Consider the following 21091-nt stretch of genomic DNA (forward strand, 5'->3'; position numbering starts at 1 on the left):
TAATGACTCTACTACGAGGGTGTGATCAGGTCTAACATGTGCTGCAAAGCATGGGATAACACTGGAGGGTGGTTTGCAACATTTTCTATTTTGCCGTTGTTGTCACAATTTGCTAAAAAGGCTTTTGCCAATGCAAATGTGTCTGTGATCTCTCTCTCTCTCTCTCTCTCTCTGTCCGTGCAGGCCTGCTCACTTTACTTTTTGATGTGGTCAGTCGTAGATGGGTTTTACCTCTACACGAAACGTGTGCGCCCATGAGTGCAGTCCGAGGTTAAGGTGCTTAGTTAATGGTTTCTAAATTGGGATTCAGTCGGGTTTTTTGGATGGTGAATTTAATGCACCGGCGTATCCCGGTGGTTGCCTAGTAACGCGCTAGCAGTGGGCGCCGTAGAGAGATCTCTATGGTGGGCGCTCCATTAAAACCGTTGGCGCTCCTGACCTTGGCGTCGTGAATGCGCAAAGCACACAGACTGTGCGAAGCAGGAGATAAGAGTGAAGATCTGCGCGTTTGATACCGAAACCGGAGAAATATTCCACTCACACTCACACACACGCACGAAACATATTGTTTTATGTAACTGACGGGCATAGTATGGAGGAAATCTCGAGATGGAGCGCGTCTTAGCTTGTGAATAAGCAGGTGAGTTAACCTAATGATTCTGATATTTTTAATGCCTTTTTTCTTCTCTCCATGAGACGAATCTTTGTTCAGATTGATCACTGACATCTGGGTTGACTGTGTTCTTTAAAGCGATTGCTTTGCGATTTACCACAGTGGCTCTTTTCTGTGCTCGGTGTTTTATTTTCCCCATTTTATCCAATATTACACCGTCCTAGACCTAGATTAAACAAGCTTCCCAGTCACAACGTGAGGCGCGCGCGCGCGCACACACACACACACACACACACACACACAAACACACACACACTACAGCAGTTTGTCGATGCTACGTGGGCTGTGGCTTGGTTTTCTCTGGTCTGCATCCTTGCATTAATTTATAAAGCAGTGATCATTATGTTTGAGTGCTACCTACACCTTCCGCGGAGGATGTTTTTTCACCCCTACACCAATCCCTGCTCCTCTTTATTGCCTTGCAAAATTAGGGGGATTTGGGAAATCCACTAAAACGGGTTTGATCCACACCAGTCGAATTACAAGGGCATTGGGAGCTCGGTAGCCCACTGTTGTCTGACACAGGCTCCTTCTCCAATCTTTTCATGTCAGGGGGGGCCCCGGGCTACCAGGATCCAGTCGATAAGATGTTGTTGATATTTTTTTATTAGTGGTGAATTGGAGTTGATTTGTGTGCCTGTCAATGATGTAGGTGTAGAGATAGTAATGGTGGGAGTGAAACATGATTACAGCAATCATTCTAATAGGTTTGTAACTAGGATCAAGTCAGTCAAATGGGATTTGAAGTATTTTGGCCTCAGGGAAGCTAGGTATTCACTTAAACCACCGATGTGGCGCACCCACATGTGTGTGTGCATAGTGCAAACAAGCCTGTTAGAGTAAAACATTATGGTTGTAAAACAGTTTCTTTTCTTTTTTTTCTTTTTTTTTTTAAATATAACTTAGTTACTGGGTTCTGGGCATGTTGCCAGTCTAAATTGCTAAATAACTTGCGGTGTATCATACTTGACTGAGTGATAGCTCAATTTTATTACATGGCCCATTTGGTGTAAGCTATAAAGCTTTTATCCACATCTGTCCCATCGCACACCAGAAGAAGTTGGGAAAGCAGTATGCAGGCGCTTTGACTGTCTGCAGTGACGTCAGTGAAACAAAATAAGTATTTTATATGAGGTACAGCCCCAAAAGAAACCACCTCAGCTTTGCTCCGACACTTAAATTAGGACTCTGATTGGATGTCAGATGGAGAAAAACGTCCCGATGGGTTGAAAGCAACACTGCAAATGTGTGATGAGGAAGGTAATGCCTCTCATTTTAAGTCCACATATTATCTCCTCGATCTCCAGCATTGCCTTTTTTTTTTGTTGCTGCTTCTTAAACCAGAGACAACTAACCAAGTCTGACTAGTGATTCCCTCTGTACAGCATGTTACCGCTAATTTCATAATGGATAATGATTTCACAGCAGGTTTTGTGAAGAGAGAGAAGGCTTTTTCACCTCTAAATGGATCCAAATGATTTATTATCTGTGTCACTTTCAAACCAGGAGATGTGCCCTGATATACAGAAGAAAAAAAAAAAAGAAAAAAAATCCGGTTCTTTATCTTTCCCATTTAAATGTCGTGGGAGCTGTACATCATTGTCGTATAAAAGATAGGGGATAGAACAAGTCTTGTCCTTTTTGGCTTTTGGTGGAACATTCATAACTGTTAATTAATACAGACAAAGCTGGCCCCAGGCACAGATCTACAATATTTCTCAAATGAACCTCGGTGCTAGTGTGAGAATAAAAATGTATCTGAATTGTCTCATTGCCTGGAAATGGGAATAATGTAATGATGTTCATATTGGTTGATGCACAGCACCTGCAAAAGAAAAGGAAGAGCTGCCTGTTTGTGTTTGTGTCCCTGCCAGTGTAAACAAAATGTTGCAGAGAACAAGGAAAACCGGTGCGCCACGGCTATGGTTAATTAGTGTTTATAATAGCGGGAAGAAACTGCTCCCTTTCTTATTAGTTAGGTTCATCGGGTTAAAAATGGAGCTGTTAAGCAGCAGGCTTTGACAAACCTCAGTGAAGTGCTTATCAATAATCTAAATAGGTTAACAAGCTTGCTTTTGCTTTGCCTATTGACATACCAGTGTGAACCTGATGTTAAGCACATCACACCTACTGCTGTCCTAGACCATAAGGACTAAGATGGGATGAATTTTGTATTAGAGCATTGTTAATTGGATGAGAAACTATGCATTTTATTCTCTATAGGTCTCCATGGGGTAAGGTTAAATTTTATTTTACCACTGTGCACACATGTGGTTGGGGTGACTGTGTGTGACGCTTACACACCAGTAACTACTTATTATTAGGTACCTGGTGATTGCATTTGGGGTGAGGTAGGAGATAGACTAATATGTGTTAATATGTGTTCAGTGACTTGAAGGACTAACAGGTCAAAAATCAAGGAATTCATTTTGCAGCTTCCATTGTTTTGCGCTTTGCTGTTATGCAGTTCTTCTAGAAAATGAAAACTGTAGTGGTTAAAAACTAGAAAAGGCAGTAAAAATCCAAAAGCTAAAATAAATCATCCTGCCTTGAACTCTCCATTCACTGACTTACCACTTATGACACCTGAAAGTAGTGGAAGCAAAAAGTGCAGAGCAGTTACAGACATAAAGGCTTTTCGAAATACTCCACCCTGTGGAGAGGTTTGGGTCCCATCAGGCATGTTTGTTCTGCGAATGTTCATCACTTCCATTATGTATCATGTCAACAGCTGACAGTACTGCTTAGATGCACTGAAAGACTTAAAAAAAAAAAAGAAAAGACTGCACTTATGATTTGGGGTTTTTGAAATAAATTAAACACTGAAACATTCCAGTCGAGTCATATTTATTCTCCGCGAGCGCACCGTTTTTTTAATCTTGCTTTGGTACTTATCAAAGATTTGTCTCTTCTGCTCTGTGTTGCTTTTACATAAGAAATTGAGTTCTTAACACCTTTTAGCTAGAGATGGTTTCGCAGCGCCACTCCAACATCACAGCAGATGGGTTTTTCAGATTTTCCCTATCGCCTCCTCCACTGATACACAAAGATCAGTATTCAGTGATTTGTGCATGAGCAAGCATAAAAAGGTTATTATCAAGCCAGTGTGTGTGTTTAGCGCTAAACTGGAGGAAGGTAATGCTTTTATTAAAAATATCATTTATGTGGATATTTTTTGTTTTTTTCACTCTTTTCACACATTTTCATGTTTTTCTGGTCTAATTTGTCAAATCCTCTCGTTTTCAGATCTGTGTTCCCTGCAATGAAAGCTGGAAGTGGGGGCGCTCGATACCTGGTTGAGGTGTATTCGGATTTTATAACTGTCAGATCTAAAGGCGCAGTGAGTGATGTCTGGTTGACAGGGTCAGTGCAGAGGGACTGAATAGACACTAAAGTGTGCATTTGTGTTGTGCAAGGGCACCATCTTGCCCAGACCATGTGGCTGGCTACATTTAGAGACCATCTGTTGCCTGCACACCTGCTACATCGGCAAGGGACTGTAACCATCACCCATTGTGCTCTTCTTTGGTGGATATTATGTTCCTGCTGGTCACTGACCAGGGCAACAAGCCAGAAATTTTACCCAACTGTGACCACCCAGTATGGGAAACTGCGCGGCCTCAGGGTTCCTGTGCCCAGTGAGGTCCTCAGGCCAGTAGATCAGTATCTCGGGGTCCCCTATGCTGCCCCACCTCTGGGCGAGAAGCGTTTCATGCCCCCTGATCAGCCCTCCTCCTGGTCAGGTATCAAGAACGCTACCCACTTCATGCCCGTCTGCCCTCAGAACATCCACAACACTGTGCCAGAGATTATGATGCCAATATGGTTCACCTATAACCTGGACACAGTGGCCACATACATTCAGGATCAGAGCGAGGATTGCCTGTATCTAAACATCTACGCTCCAACAGACGATGGTGAGTTGGTGTGGTAAAAAGGACAGCGATGGCGTTCCACGTCCATTGATCACTGTTTATCGTGGCCCTGATGTTGTGCTGTGATCATCATAAAGCATGCGTGTAACCAATATCCATGCCACTGCTGCCAGCAAGGGCTGATTTACTGCCCAGTGCAATGTCATCATTGTCTGACATGTTGCTGTCACATTAGGGGTAATGATTTGGTAGGCAACTAAAGAGTTTTCCCTGTTGCCACTTAATTGATCCTCTGCATACCTAAACATAGACAGACTGAGGCATGTGCATGTTCTCCCAGCAACAGATATCGAGTGAAGCACTTCAGAGCCAAGGTGTTGTTCAAGCACTGGTCCCCCCTTTAACTAAATGAGATTTTTGGTATTTTTTAAAATAACGAGCCTACAGCACCAGTGGAAATTACAGAAGTGCTAGTAAAAGTAAAAGTGCTAGCTTTCCATGTTTTCTAAAACTTCTTTAAAATTACCGAATCACTGCTTTGCTCCGACAGCATGTCTGCTGGGGGCTAATTAGTGAGGTACAGGAGTCAACCGTCTATCGCATGCTGAATCCCCTCCTATTCTTCTAACTAATAGAAGTGTGAAATGAACCAGCGAGGAAACATTTTGAGTGAATCTGCAAATTAGCAGCACAGTGTAACACCACGGTAATGCTGCGTGTTCCCTAAATCAAATGTTGACAAACAGAGTTCTTTAATTCAGGTTACTTCAATTAGGTTTTGGTTTCTTACAGTTACAGCTTCCCTCCAGAGTATTTGACATAATGGGGGGGGGCTGAAAGTTTAGCCGTGTTCAACTTGTAAGATGCCACGCTTTGACTGGCTTTTCTCTGGTAGCATAGCAACAACAGATAAACAGCCTCCTTGAGAGGTAGAAGTCCAAAATGGTGCAGCCCCACAGCCCCTCGAATGAGTTCCTCCAACAGGCCTACTCATCTGGCCACAAACAGGTTAAATAACACATTATTTCAGAGTAACATTGCCCTTTTCTTCTATACATTTTTCTCTCTTCAGACTTGTTCATTGTTTATTTAAAAGGCACCTGGGGCATGCTCTGACTTTATTACCTGTTTCACTGATGTGAAACCCCTTTTTCACTTACCTCCAGTGGTCTGTCTCGTCCTGTCACATTACACAGGCTGTTTCTGAATATTGCACTATTCAGAGTTTTATCACTATTCACCAAAACACTATATACCTTATATTCCACTCCCTTTGCAAAGAATCAACGTGACACTTTGTCTAAATATAGAGAGAAGGATGAACCAAGATACGTGTATCCTTCGCTGTCACGGTTACTGAAGCGTTCAAAGGCAACAGCATGTGTATGTGCATGTGTGCGTACTTACAAAAGATTTAACGGGTAATACCAATTTGTTAAAACCTGAATTATAAACAGTAATCATTTTGTGTCATAATGTTAGCGTCTTAACACTAACATTATACCTAACTTCATCTACCTTTTTTGTACCGAGGAAAGTCTGGACCGACAGTATATTATTTAAGAGGCACAGTCAACCATGCTATTTTGAATTCTGTACTTCTTTTTTTTTTTTTTTCTTATGTGAATCCCAGGGAGCCAACACAAGAAAAAAGGGGCGGCTGAGATACATATATCTGAAGGTATTTTTAAGAGCTCAAAGTCTTGATGCATGGATTCTTTTAGTTTCATGAAGATCTTACACTCCTTTGTTTTGACTTTCCTAAAGAACTGCGGGGGTTTCTTTTTATTTGAAGAGGAATAAGAAAAATGTTATCCGGTTTATGATTACATAAGTTTCCTGTTAGTGCATCTCGGTCTTGTACTGAACACAGTTGCAATCCTTTCAGTAAGTGCTATATCTCTATTTTCATGCACATTGATCCAGAGATTGCATTATTACTTATCTGTCTTATAGTCCTTTGTAAAGACAGTCATTCGTCAATATAATAAATTGGCCCCAAAACATGAAATATAGATTTTCTGTTCATAGCGAAAACAGAGGACTGTTTCCTTCTTAGCTCATACTAATAAATAGAAAGAGCTCCTAGTATTGTGACACCTTCCACTTCATATCTATAAAGTTAGGTCTAAACATAGACAGTCTCAAATTTGTGGGTTTTTAATACTGCTTACGCATGCATGTTATACATAATGCTTGCTCCCGCACCTCACATGCACTATAGAAACTGTGGTTAATTATTTATTATTCATACACACGTGTCAGAGCATATTTGCCATTTGTCATTACAGCTTCCAGACCACAGGCCTCCCACCCTAGCTTGCTTCTGAGCACATTTTCTAAGCAGTCTTTTCCCATACCTCATACTGAAGTGGTTGGGCCATAAAGTTTTAGTAACAGTTCTCCTTTAAGTCTACATTTCACTGCTGTTCCACCCCCACCTCTGCAGGTGTTTGCCTAGCATCTGTGTGTGTGTGTGTATGTGTGCGTCGATGTTGCAGATATAAGGGACTCCGAAGCGCGGCCCGTGATGGTCTACATCCATGGAGGCTCCTACATGGAGGGCACCGGCAACATGATGGACGGCAGCGTTTTGGCCAGTTATGGAAATGTTGTCGTCGTCACGCTCAACTACAGAATTGGAATCCTAGGTGCGGTACATTTTAATGGCATTTCAAACAACACATTTAGTCCTGCTTGAACTTGGGAGAATAAACTGTCACCACTGTCATTAGCATCAACTGTGCTGCTGTCATTACCGTATAAAATGTAGTACAGACATGAGAGAAAACTATAGTGGAAAGCTGTACAAGGAAATATAGCTTCCTGAGATCTGGGTAGCATAGTGTAGCTTGATCTGCATACAAATGTTGTCTTCAGAGGAAAAGCTATGCAAACACTTATCATGCCATGTCCTTGTTTCACACAATCTGTTTTATACCCACTCTGAAAACACAATTTATCTTCTTTTAGATGGATTTATCTAATCTGTACAAGATTATCAGCCTTTCTTCGAAGTAAAACAATTTAAATACGCTACGGAGGGTAGCGCCATTCGCAGGCATTTACAAGGTCGAAAGCCCCCCCACACCCTCCACCCTGTGTTTAACATTCAAAACAGTAAGGTGTTTGGATGAGACTTGACAAGCGGATCAGTAACAAGAGCAAGTGTAAGAGCAACGGTGACCTCGCTGTAGTTTAATGACATTTACTTCTGGAAATAAAAGGTTTATTTACATTACATTAAACGTTATGAAGTCACTCTTATGAGGAGAGCATTGAAATTTCACGAGCAGCGGAGCCTGGATCGCTTGGTAAGGCGCGCTGCTGCTTGGAAGACTATTACAAGGAGTCGGCTAAGGTAGTGGAACGCTGTGGGAGAGAGCAAAGACATATTTACACCTGAGGGGGAATGGTGTCAGTTCATTCAGACTCCCCGCTGGGCTACAGCTTTAGATCAAAGCTGTGACATATTTGGTCGAGCTCTTCTTCATCACTGGCTCTGTTGTCTCTCTGTATACACCAGGCTTCCTCAGTACTGGTGACCAGGCAGCAAAAGGAAACTACGGACTCCTGGACCAGATTCAAGCCCTACGCTGGATAAGTAAAAATATCGGGTACTTTGGAGGAGACCCCAGTCGCATCACGGTTTTTGGATCTGGAATTGGTGCTTCCTGCGTCAGTTTGCTGACTCTATCCCACCACTCAGAGGGTAGGAATCTGCAATCACTGTTTTTGAAGTTGTCTCTCACTTTGATGTGCTGTTAATCCCTGCTGTTTGGGCTATAACTAATGCCAAAATTCAGCACCAGTATATCAATGAACCTGAGGTTTTGACGGGGGGCAGTTTTAGAGTTTTGTTCTCCAAATGAAGCTCCAAATGCTCTGGCAGGGAGATGAAGTGTTATGATATGGGAGTAGGGTAAAGGGGGTATTCGTTAAGTAAGTGATTGCTTTTGTTCCCCTCTACTCAATCTAATCAGGCTAAAAGCTCTGCCTCTTAAAACGTGAAGCTCTTAAAGAAGCCCACTGGCATTATAAAGTTTTCAGCATGTCTTCGAGTTCACCTGTGACCATCAGTTTTTACCATTCCAACTCATTTATATTTCAGTCTCTCGGCGTCATGTTTGTTTACCCTTGTGTGCCTACCTGCAGTGTCCGAAAATGATTTAAAAATACCAACGATGTTGTGTGTTTGTCGTCCGTCATTGCAAAACCTTGAGCGAAGACATTGTTTACCAAAGACAAGGTTGGCATGAGAATGAAGCAGTCCGAATTCTAAAGATATTCTCATTAAAAACTGATAAACCCCTCCTCCACGGCTCTGGCTCTCTCTCTCTCTCTCTCTCTCGCTCTCTCACTCATACACACACACACACACACAACTGCTGCATTAGTGTTGTAACTGAAAACATACTTTAAACCAAATTATTTCATATATTGTGAACAATGTAAGACACTTTGATTTTAATTGAAATTCTTCTGCAAAGGATATACATTACCTACAGGAATCTTCTGACACTCGGTAAAAAGAAAACTAGGTAACAATAAAACATGCTGTTTGATTTACAGTCATCCAAAGCTCCTTGCAAGAATCAAAGATGTGTATTTCAATATGGATGGCCTGCTGGGAGTTGAACATCTTATCTTTGCTGTATTATTGCCCTGGTTCTCCCATTGATGCTGGAAAAAATCACGAGAAGGACAGAAATTGTGTGTTTTCATCTATGCGCGGACAGGGAGACTGCGGGAGCCGTCCTTTGTGAGGTTTGTATTGGATGTCCTAGCTCGGCTGCAGCAAATGCACAAAGACCTCCGGCTGTCTTTGAAGTCTAGCTAGCTGCTGCCCTACAAAATTGAAATAAATGACAGCAAAGGAAGGAGAAAGTGACACTGCCCTGCACTGCTTTTCCAGCGAACGCTCTTCCTTAACCCCAGCAGAGTATTTCTGAGTTGATACATATCACTTGTCATTTTTAGGTGCTAGAAACAAAATCCCCAGAAACAGTGGTGACGCACTGCATATAAACAATTCAACAGAGCAGCGTGTTTACTGTATCAACACTGAAGGATCAGGGTAACTGCATATTCAGCTCTCTGCACACACACCCCTGCACCACAGAGTTGGCACCAGCAAGCTACGTGTATGCTAAGCAGCTTGTTAGCAGGACGCCAATAACGTTGCTGCAATTACAGTAGCTCTGTGCATAACCAGTGTAAGGAAAACTGGAACCTCCTCACTGAAAATTGAGCCGAGTTGAAATTGGTTTGATGTGCATTCCCTGTCATCTGCATATAGAGAAGACGCCACATGAGACAAATTAGAAATCAGCCGAGAAAAGAATGGATTTTCTTTTTGGCGTTTTTCTTATTCTCAGAAGAAGAAGCAACATTCCTCTTTACTAATTTATTTCTTCTACCCGCTGCTTTACTTAGCGGCGTCTCATCTGCTCAACTCGCCGGCCTTATCATTCTTTGTATTTCTAATCTTCCTGATTAATAATCAAAGTACGTCACATGTGGCCTTGTTTCATCTTGTTGCCACAAGAAGCAACTGGCAGCCAGCCTTAGATTTAGTTATGAATACCAATTAATGCAACGTAAATCATGTATTTGCTCCTGGCAGTCAGGAATGCTGTTAATAAATATGATTTTGCTGGTTAACCTATGTTCTCTGTGCCTTTCTCCTGTGTGTTTTTGTTCTGAATTTTGTCTCCCAAGGTCTGTTCCACAGAGCCATCATCCAGAGTGGTTCAGCGCTGTCCAGCTGGGCTGTCAACTACCAGCCAGTCAAGTACACTCGCATGCTTGCTGAGAGGGTTGGCTGCAATGTGTTGGACACAGTGGACATGGTGTCCTGCCTGCAGAAGAAAAGTGCTAAAGAGCTGGTTGAGCAAGACATCCAGGCTGCCCGTTACCGCGTGGCTTTTGGCCCTGTCATCGATGGTGATGTCATCCCAGACGACCCAGAGATCCTGATGGAGCAGGGCGAGTTCCTTAACTATGATATAATGCTGGGTGTTAATCAGGGAGAGGGCTTGCGCTTTGTGGAGAATGTGATGGACCTGGAAGACGGTGTGTCGGGCAGCGACTTTGACTTTGCTGTGTCCGACTTTGTGGACAGTTTGTATGGCTACCCAGAAGGGAAGGACACACTGAGGGAGACAATCAAATTCATGTACACAGACTGGGCTGACAAGGACAACCCAGAAACTAGGAGGAAGACCCTGGTGGCCCTCTTCACTGACCACCAGTGGGTGGAGCCGTCGGTGGTAACGGCTGACCTACACGCCCGCTACGGCTCGCCCACCTACTTCTACGCCTTCTACCACCACTGCCAGAGCCTTATGAAGCCAGTGTGGTCAGACTCAGCGCATGGAGATGAGGTGCCTTATGTATTTGGCATCCCCATGGTGGGCCCAACTGATCTGTTCCCCTGTAATTTCTCCAGGAACGATATCATGCTCAGCGCTGTGGTTATGACTTATTGGACCAACTTTGCGAAAAGTGGGTGAGTAACAGTGGATTCAGCAAAAAGTAAAGTAATAAGAATGTGACTCATTTACACATTCGTTGAAATGCATTAAATTGCCATTCATTCTAATTTCATATTCCTGTCTTGGCTTAGAAATGATTGTGAAATAACATAACTGTCCCCAAATTGTGCTTTAGTTTTTATTGCTTTGCATCAATTCCTGACATTAAAAAGATTTTAATTTAGACAACTTATTGTGCAATAGGTCTCCTTACCTTTGCTGCAACTGGCTTGACCTCATTAAAAATGTTTTAAAAACAGTTTAACTCTGCACCCATACCTGTGAACTTAATTGCTTCCCTGCATACATAATGCCAAATCCTAAAAAAATCAGACATCAGTCCAGCACAGTCATATCAGCTGACAAAACTGAGTGTATCTATTTAGTCTCTTTTTTAAACAGTCAAAGTCTTGTTTAGCTATCTCTAAAACCTGGTGTAATGCACATAACACAGTTTCATCACTTTGGGCAGCTGTCCGAAAGGTAAGGGCTAATAAAATTTACAGCTTCATTCGCATAAATGTTTAAAGCAGTTCATTGGTGTTTAACAAAAAGGTTACGCTGAAGAGAAAGTTTGAAGACACAGTTTAGATGTGCTCTATAAATTTAAGGCCAGCTTTAGTGAGTTGTGTTTTTTGATAGGAGTGACTCACTTTGTCACTACGGAAATACGTCGACTTGTATTACAGATAAATGCTGGTAATAAATAAGTGTTTAGAGACGAACTCTTATTTTTCACTCAGGATCTGTCTTTCCTTCTGGCAGATTAGCTTTTTTTTTAATCGATTTTACAAGGAGGCAAAAAAATGCAGCACATTCATCTATATATCTGTCTTCAATTTTCAGCGATTGTGAGTTTATTTTGCCCAAAACAAGCAAAGATCAAATTGCACTAACTGAAAGGCTTCCAGTAGGATGTGGAGTTGGAGTGGAGCTCTGCACCTTTTTTTCTGACAGCTTTGTTTTTCAATTCATCATACCAAGGCAAAGATTTACTAAGTGTGTTTGAAGATAAAAGACATCTAAGTGAGTTGTGGTGGAGGGCTCCCCTGCTGCATGCCAGAGTCTTCCTTCATTTTGAATGCACAACTGCAATGAATCTTTGTGGGTGATGGCCCTAGTGGTTGGCAGATATGCAGCACTGATCACTATAGGCTGCTGTTTCAGTGTGTGGGGGATGAGGGGATGCTGAGCTCTTGAGGAGAGTTTGTGATATTACATTGTGTTGACCTGTTGTTTTGCTTATATATTGGTAAGGTTTCTCTCCTCTTTCTGTATTGCATTTCATTGGAAAAGCTATCTTTCCTTGTATATTTGGAAGGGCAACATTTATGGACTTGACTTGTGGGCCTGAGCAATGAGGTTAATGTCATTTTCACCAGAGGGGGCAGTTTTACCAGACTTTTTTTTAAGTACAAGAAAAGAGGTTTTGTTAAAAAAAAAAATTAAAAAAAAAAAAAATCTTGTAAAAGCACCAAGAGTACCAATTCAACTTCTTTAATCAAGTAAAAGTGAAAAAGTACAGGCTGTGAAATGTACTCAAAGTTTGACCAAATTAACTGAATCTCATGTTATATTAATAGCATCATAAAATAATATTAATACATAGGAATAGAAAGTCCATTTCAACTTAAATTGTAATTCTAATGATTGCACTCGGCCTGAATTCCTGTTATGCAGAACTGAAGCAGAGGACAAACAAAGGGAATAAATAAAACCAGCTCTGTTTGCATTTGCCTTCAACTGCAGACTTTGCCTCAACGGCTAAACAGGAAAATGTGTATAGTCAGTGAGATTTGGCATGTGTGTGAACCCTAAGATTGTGGTGGTGCGGTGGGGAAAGAATCACTTAGAACTAAGATTTTTTTTGTATACAGGCTCAGATCAGCTGACCTGTGTAGCTGCTCTGAATTCAACAAGATATAAGCAGATGCTTTTGCATAAACTGATTTCCAAAGCCTAGACAGTATAAAGCTAAGGTAGGATTCATTGAGTGAATCTAAACAGCACGATCACCCTCAATCTACTGATGTAATCTTACATTGACCATGAACACCACAGCCGCTCATGCACCAGTCCAACAAAGTACAACATTATAAACTTCACTACACTACTGAAAACCTGCATGCCCTTCACGAAATTGCAACCTTTATGTAACCTTTTAATAGCGAAATATTAGTATAAAAGAAATTTGAATGTTACGTATAAGCATCAATTTCAAATCTTAACGAACAGACCTTACCCTTAAAAATAATCAATAATAACCGTAAAAAATAAACCCGTCCTTTTTCTTACATCTTTCTCCATTTCTAAGTGAAGTTATCTCACTTTCTTTGCTCTCTCTGAGGAACAAAAACAACAACTATACTTTTAGCTAGTAGATGTGTGGCAAACTGCACAGAAACACTTTGTTTGCTGATATTTGTTGAACTCTTAGAGATATTGAATTTAAAATCACCTCCTAGTTAAAAAAAACATTTCTTCCTTTATGTTCACTTCTTTTCTGTAGCTCTAGCAGTCACAACTTATAAACACCTTCACTAAAAACATAATTCCAGATCATTTAGTCCACTTAAACCCCTGAATACAGCGCTAAATGAGGCCTAAATTTGTATTTTTTTTAAAAAAAAAATCTTTAATCTCTTTGTGTATGGTTAGCGCCGGTGATTGACACACCAGTAGGGTTGTCTTTTATGTTTTTTGTTCCCTCCATTTAGATTCAGCCTGATGTTTGAAGGTGCTCAGTGACAGCATATAATAACTCCCCTCAAATGGCTAAAGTAAAAATTTAAGTAATGAGCCTGTTTAAAAATGTAAGGAGTAGAAAGGAGAGTTATTTGTGATAAAGGTAGGGAGTAAAAGTAAAAAGATGCCAAAAAAAATACCTAAGTAGAAATTCCTGCAAATTCTACTTAAGTTTAAGAATAGTAACTGTAACAACCAAATACTTTGCACTTCCCTCCTGTTATTAAAACAGTAGTGATGTAGATATTTTCAATAGTGATGCCCATTGATGTTAGGGCAAATATAAGCCAAATCACATATTTAAAAAATCTAATGTTCATTGAATTAGGATTGAAGAGGATTGTGCTAAAAGTTAATATATATTGAAATTAATTTCCCTCCAAGGCTAAAATTTACCTGTGATGTCTTCATAGGGATCCTAACAAGCCAGTGCCACAGGACACCAAGTTCATCCACACCAAGGCCAACCGCTTTGAGGAGGTAGCCTGGTCCAAGTATGACCCCTACGACCAGCTGTACTTGCACATTGGCCTGAAGCCTCGTATCCGTGACCATTATCGTGCAACCAAAGTAGCCTTCTGGAAACACCTGGTGCCCCATCTCTACAACCTCCATGACATGTTCCATTACTCCTCCACCACCACCAAGGTCACACCACTGGATCCCACCCAGTCCAATGGCAAGAGGTCTGGGGGTACTGGACGCCCGCCTTTATCCACTGCCCACAGTAGCGGAGAAGGAGGGAGAGAGATGGGTCCTCTGATCATGCCAAACCCGAGAGATTACTCCACAGAGCTCAGTGTCACTATTGCTGTCGGGGCGTCACTGCTGTTCCTCAACGTTCTGGCCTTTGCTGCTCTGTACTACCGCAAGGACAAGCGCAGCCGCCAGGACACTTCACAGCAGCCCAGTCCGCAGCGCGAAAGCAAAGGCAATAATGCAAGCCACACCACAACAGTAGACGAGACCTTGTCATCCCAGCAAAGGAACCAGTGCGAGGCCCTTCACAATCCTCTCCACGTCTCGCCCAGTTTGGACTATACGCTCAGTCAGCGCCGCTCCCCTGACGACATCCCTCTGATGACCCCCAACAACATCACCATGATCCCCAACTCCCTAATGGGCCTTTCCAACATGAGTCCATACAGCACCTTTCCCGCTGGCTACAGCTCTGCAGGCCTGCCCAGCACCCACTCTACCACAAGGGTATAACCTGGCAGCCAGAAAGAGATGAGAAATGTGACATAGATGAAAAATGGAAATGTAAAGCTGTATTTAGGATGTGTAGGTAAAATAGGATTTAATATGTATGTTCTGTCTTTTTCCAAAGGTGTACAACCGCGAACATCCTGCCTTTGCTTTCTCATAATAGGAAGTCTAACTGCAGAGTCATTTTATAATAATCATTTTCAAAGGCAGTCGAAAAGAAAAAGTGCATTTCATTTTCCACTTTGGCTTTTTTGGAACTTTACCTAGCAAGAACTTAGTATAATGTTTGTACAGTTGGATTTGTATGGGAAGTTTTTCTTACTCTGTGATATCTATTTTGATCTCGTGGAACAAAGTGACATTACAACTCATGGTGGACAGAGATGAGATCTGGGAGAAGCATAAAAGCAGTATTATTATTACTATTATCAAGCTATTTTATACATATTTCTCATGGTACATTGCTTATTATGAAAATGTATTTTTACTGTAATTACTTTAAAATGCCTTGTACAGCACATTGCTTACATGAGGAATTACTGTGGAGTCATGCCAACAATGGATTGAAGTTTTACTGGTCACATGTGTTAAAACTGTCCAATTTACCCAAAATGTTTCTATCTGGTAGTGCAAATTATAGCACTGTGTGTGTGTGTGTGTGTGTGTGTGTGTGTGTGTGTGTGTGTGTGTGTGTGTGTGTGTGTGTGTGTGTGTGTGGCTTGGTTTGTGAGAGTGTGGTGCGAGTGTGTGGCTGACAGCTGCAGTACAAAAATGTAAATTAGGCACTGGTTGAAATTAACCATTGGGTTTTGCATATGTAGTATTGTGTAATTTATTGTAGTCTATTTGAGTAGCCTTGCTATATTATTGTTTTATGTGCTTTTCCATTTTTGCTTAGTACATCGTAGCAATAGATCTTCTGCTTCACTATAAAGAGAAAATTGCTTAAGATGTGTTTTTCCTACTCTAACCAAACTCATGGTTCTTTTGGCTTGGCTTGTTTGTACAGAATAAACTTAGACCAACATTTCATTTGTCGTTTGTTTATGAAAAGCCTACTGTAAGGTCTTCAGAGAGATGACTGTAATTACATTGTAACTGTATGTATACCAATTCAGTTATTCACATTTAAAAAGCAGTTTTATGAACCTTGCAGAATATTGCTCCCTCTCCAAGTGGTTTGGACCCCTTGTCAAGCTAAACCCAGGGGTCTTTCTGTACTGAATGGACACGATGGACCTCAAGCTTTGCGATTTGAGTTCTTTGAACCTATAAAATTGTTTACTGGTAATCTAAATGAGATGGCTATTAAAAGATTTTTGGAACTAATGATGAGTCTTGTCCGAATCTGGGATTTGAACACAATTTATAGGGGAAAAGCAGGTATAATGACAACTTATAAATCGTATATGTCAAGAAAGGTAGTCCTAAGCTGTATAATATCTAGGTCATGATTAGCCTTAGAGATGCAGTTACAGGGGAACTGTGCTGCATTTACACTGTTACACTGTTCCTGGAGTGTTTTTTAAAACCATGGTAAGCCGCTAAAAAAAATCATGTAAGATATTTGAAAATCTGGGGATAAAGAAGTGAGATCAACAGACCTCTGTAACTGGCTTCTCTTCTTTGCTTGAGGCTAGCAGCTGGATGCTGCATCAGCTGACACTATTTCAGCACACCTAACTCTCCAGCTGAAGTGTTTTCTGATGAGTTGCAAAAAAAGATGTCTCCAGTTCAGTTATAATTTGGAATTTAAAGTCCAGTATTGTTAAATAGTTTGAATGTGATGCTGAATAAGTGGAATCTCGATTATTTCCAGTGAAGCAATTTAAAAGATGTGAGGTTAATTTAGGTTTAGATTAGGCTTGGGGTTAAAATTAGACTATCGATGTTGATTTGTTCTCTCTAAAGCATTACTAGGTCAGTAACTTATATATGCTATGTTGGTTATCTTTTCCGAGTGTAATAGATAATATAATGGATTGGCCTAGCGTCTGGGTCTGAAAAGTGAAACCACCACAGATATCCCTTAAAACTACAATCTTTCTAATAGCCAGTGGGGCCAATACTTGTGTCTGTGAAAACACTTCCAGCCCTATAGAGGTCTATGAGAAAACAGCCTTTAGCTTTGACATATGTAATAACTCCTACTGAGTTTTTGGGTTCACTCACTTGTTTTGACTCTAATTGAATAAAACATTATGTCCATTTTGCTCCGTTTTGCATTCCAAGTGTCTGTTCAATTTAATTCAGTGTTATTTATATAGCGCCAAATCACAAAAACTGTTGTCTCAATGTGCTTTATATTGTAAAGGTGCTACAATACTAAAGAGAAAATCATAAAAATCAGACAATCCAATTATGAGCAAACACTTAGTGTTGGTGGGAAGGAAAAACTCCTTCTCAACAGGAAGAAATCTCTGGCAGATCCAGCCTCAGGGAGGGGCAGCCATCTGCTGTGAACGGTTGGGGGTGTGAGGAGACAGGACAAGAGAAACACTGTGGAAAAGAGCCACAAATTAATGACTAATTAAAGGAGAAAGGAGAGATTCTTAGAAAGAAGAGGTCCTCTGAAAGAAAAATCTCTCCATACACCACAGTGGAGACACAAACCATGCCATGGTGTCTAAGTCCATCTATGTCCAATCTATGAATCAGAATCAGATTGCCTTTTGCAATATCTAATACAAGAAATTAAGGTGATATTTCTGCCAACAAAGACATTCACACAAAAAAACAGTTTTTGCATAGTGAACCAAACCCTTTCAGGAGAAGATAATAAATATTTATGAATATGAATGAGTCTAATTTTTTAAATTGCCTCACAATAATAATGTTTAATTTAGAACAATGTTTACACGTGGAGAAAAACTCATGTTGTTTTGATGGACATGTAGGGTCTAAGCAGGTCAAACAGCAAGTGACCTGGTGGAAGGTTTCTTTAGTGATCCTGAAGGCTCTTGAGAGGTATCTCTCTGTTGCAGTCTCTTCCATGGAGGGGATACAGCCAGTGATCTTTTGTACTTTCTTTGGATAGCCTTTTTAATGTCCTGCAGTGTGGGAGGCCTGGTGAGATTGTTGGAAATAAAGGTCCCAAGAAATTTAAAATCATGGACCCTCTCAATAGAGTCTCCACTGGTGACCGAGCAAGCCTCTGCTCTTCATGATGTCTATGATTTATTTTGTTTTCTTTTGCAAGATTGTTTGCTAATACCACATGACCAGTTGATGGACCTCAGCCCTGTAGAGAGAGTCATCTGCCGCTCATATGAGTCCCACTAGTGTGGTGACATTAGCAAATTTAATAATGGTTTTAATGGGATGGACTGAGGTGCAGTCTTTGGTAGGAGAGGAAAGACTAAACTCAGCCAGCTTCTTGATCAGGCTCTATGGCGTGATGCTGTTAATGTTGAGTTATAGTCAACATAGAGCATCCTCACATTTTTTTGATTCATTTGATGATTCAAGGCGGAGTGGAGAGCTGTCGCAATGGCATCCTCTGTGGATTTGTTCACTTTGTAAGCATAGTGATGTGGATCAAGAGTCAGTGGAAGACAGGCTTTGATGTGATTTGATACCAGCCCTTCAAAGCACTTCAGGATTGTGGCTGTTAGGGCAACAGGTCTGCCTGTAGTCAGTGAGGGAGTCAGAAGCTTTCCTTGAGTCTGGATTGATGACAGATGACTTCAAGCAAGGTGGGATAATGATTTGTGCAAGGGTTAAAGATGTAGTAGTGAAGACTGCTGAGGTCTGGACTGGGACACGCCTTGAGCACTTTGTTGGGTACCTTGTCTGAGCTAGAAGCTTTTCTCAGCCTTCCTTGGGTTCACCAATCTAAACATGAGGTTCACATCACACTCCTGTACAGTGATTGGGAGGGTGGTGGTAGTAGGTGTAGATGGAGGGCCCAAACTGGGTCTTTTAACCTCAAAGCCAGCAAAGCAGCTTACCTCCTCTACCAGTGAAGTGTTCATGTTGTTGAGTTTGAGATTGCTGTCCTTGTGGTTAGTGATGTGTGTCCTGCCAAGTTTTATTGTCAGTAAAGTGGACCTCAATTTTCCTCTTACAGTCCTGTTTGGCCTGATTGATGCCACTTTTCAATCTTGTCTTTGAACGGACATGACGGCTAGATCATTCAGTCCTCAAGAGAGACTGGACTTCCTTAGTTATCCAGGGTTTCTTGTCAGAAAAAACGCTGATGTGCTTAATAACACAGGTGGAGATGCAGCACAGTTTGTGTATATTTCAAAAATTTCCCATTTAGTGTGTGCAAAGCAGTCCTGTAGCTCAGTGATAGAGCCCTCTGGGGAGGTTTTAATGATCATTATGTGTGGCTTTGTTTTTTCCTGGGGGCTGTGTGCTAGGGGAAGGAGTAGTCAAAGATGGTCTGACAGACCCAACTGTGGAAGGGTCACCGTGCTGTATGCATCCCTGATGTTTGAATACACCCATGTGGCTTTGTGTATAGATCCCTGCTTCTGCCTTCCTCTCTTTATGGCACCTTCATTGCTTGGCAGACTCCAAAACAACCTATGGTGAGCCTGGAGGTCTCGTTATGTCCACTGGGATGTTGTGAACTCACCAGAGGTCCAACATGATAGCCACAGGACATAGTTTATAAACTCCTGACATCAATATAAGAGCATATCTTTACAGAGCATGAACAGCAATGCCAGAAATAACACAAAAGACACCACACTAGAGAGCCAAGAGCTATTGCACTAATGCACAGAAGTTATCTTGAGTGTAACACATTGTACACTGTATAAATGATCAGATCTACATCCATCATTTGTATACAGATTATGATTGTATCTAGCGTTCGCTATCAAACACTATGGCAATGCAGCCAGTAGTCATAAGACACTGTACTGATGAATTGGCACTTTTGTCCAGCATGTGGCACGTTGAGAATACTAAAATTAGCCAGATCTCATCTTTTCATCTTCTTTGCTTGGTACACACCTCTAGAAAAACCACCAACACATTCCTTACAGTCCTCATGTTTCCTTAGGTGTTCCTGCTACTGCTGCTGTTTTAGGCTTCATCTTTTAATCATGTTAAAACACACTGGCTGGTTTCATATCCCAAATACCCAGCTGAAAGAGTCTGAGATCACTAAAGATAATCAAACAAACATGGAGGGAAGCTTAGTCCATCCTTACTTCAGCATCTGGGAAAATAAATAATTTAACCCTTGCCACAGGAGGCCTTTGGCACTGAAGTCACTCCCGACTGAGCCTGACTTGTTTTTCTCCTCCAAGTGCTTGTTTGTTTGTTTGAGAGCTGTTTGTTTGGTTTTTTCATAAGATAACACGACACACATTATGATAACGGTGATAAGAGATTATGTAAATACTTTTACAGGGCACTTCTCCACTCCCTCTGTATAAACATGCATATTACCATGTTCAGTGTGTAAATACTGGCAAGTGTATCTATCCTAGGCAGTCAGTTATAAAAGTGTCATATCACTTACACTGTCTCATAGGCCTACATTGCATTATTTTAACATACCCTGCAGAGTAGGACCAATAATAATACAGCTACAATTTCCTATGTGATTATGCAAAATAGCCTTTATAACATTTGCACGTTAGTTGAACGCTTGGGCAGTAATATGTTTGTTTAAAATATCAATTCATGCATTAACCAGAGGCTGTTACGCAGACTTATTAACTGCTACCGAATAATTTATCATATGATCTATGGTAACATCACCGGCCACCATCTGCATCAGCTTTGTGGAATGCAGTTTATTAGTAAAGTCTCTTTTCATGCCACCCAAGACAGCAAGCGTCTAAATCCAGTCCCCCTACCTAATCCCCGTCTTTTGATTGTCAACATTAAGCAAAGCTGACAGCCATTGTACACACTCATATGCAGTGCAGAGGTTAATTAATGCTTCTTGTCTGTCTCTCTTTCACATTCTCTCATATGTCTTCTTACAGACTTCAAAGGCGTCACTTCCCTGCACTTTAAGTGTATCAGAGCCAGTGTCATGAATCCTTTCTAAACAAATCACTTGATCTGTAATTGCTTTGAGAAAGGTT

The 21091-nt window shown here is 41.2% G+C and overlaps 1 protein-coding gene across 2 annotated transcripts; it reads left to right on the forward strand.

The window, feature by feature from the left end:
• The first annotated feature begins 228 nt into the window (after window positions 1-228).
• On the forward strand, window positions 229-16367 carry nlgn3b (neuroligin 3b). 2 transcript variants are annotated; one of them, XM_084941980.1, is made up of 7 exons: window positions 229-640; window positions 3920-4590; window positions 6182-6229; window positions 7050-7199; window positions 8075-8260; window positions 10270-11059; window positions 14243-16367. In XM_084941980.1, exons 2-7 carry the CDS (start codon window positions 4110-4112, stop codon window positions 15039-15041), a joined length of 2454 nt encoding a protein of 817 aa, XP_084798106.1. In that variant the 5' UTR covers window positions 229-640; window positions 3920-4109; the 3' UTR covers window positions 15042-16367. The 2 variants fall into 2 exon arrangements, with proteins under 2 accessions (XP_084798106.1, XP_084798107.1); XM_084941981.1 differs by lacking the exon at window positions 6182-6229 and having other exon boundaries at window positions 230-640.
• The last annotated feature ends 4724 nt before the right edge of the window (window positions 16368-21091 follow it).

Source organism: Perissodus microlepis, chromosome 10 (assembly GCF_051167445.1).
Source record: "Perissodus microlepis isolate ML-2025 ecotype Zambia chromosome 10, ASM5116744v1, whole genome shotgun sequence".
Classification (NCBI taxonomy): domain Eukaryota; kingdom Metazoa; phylum Chordata; class Actinopteri; order Cichliformes; family Cichlidae; genus Perissodus; species Perissodus microlepis.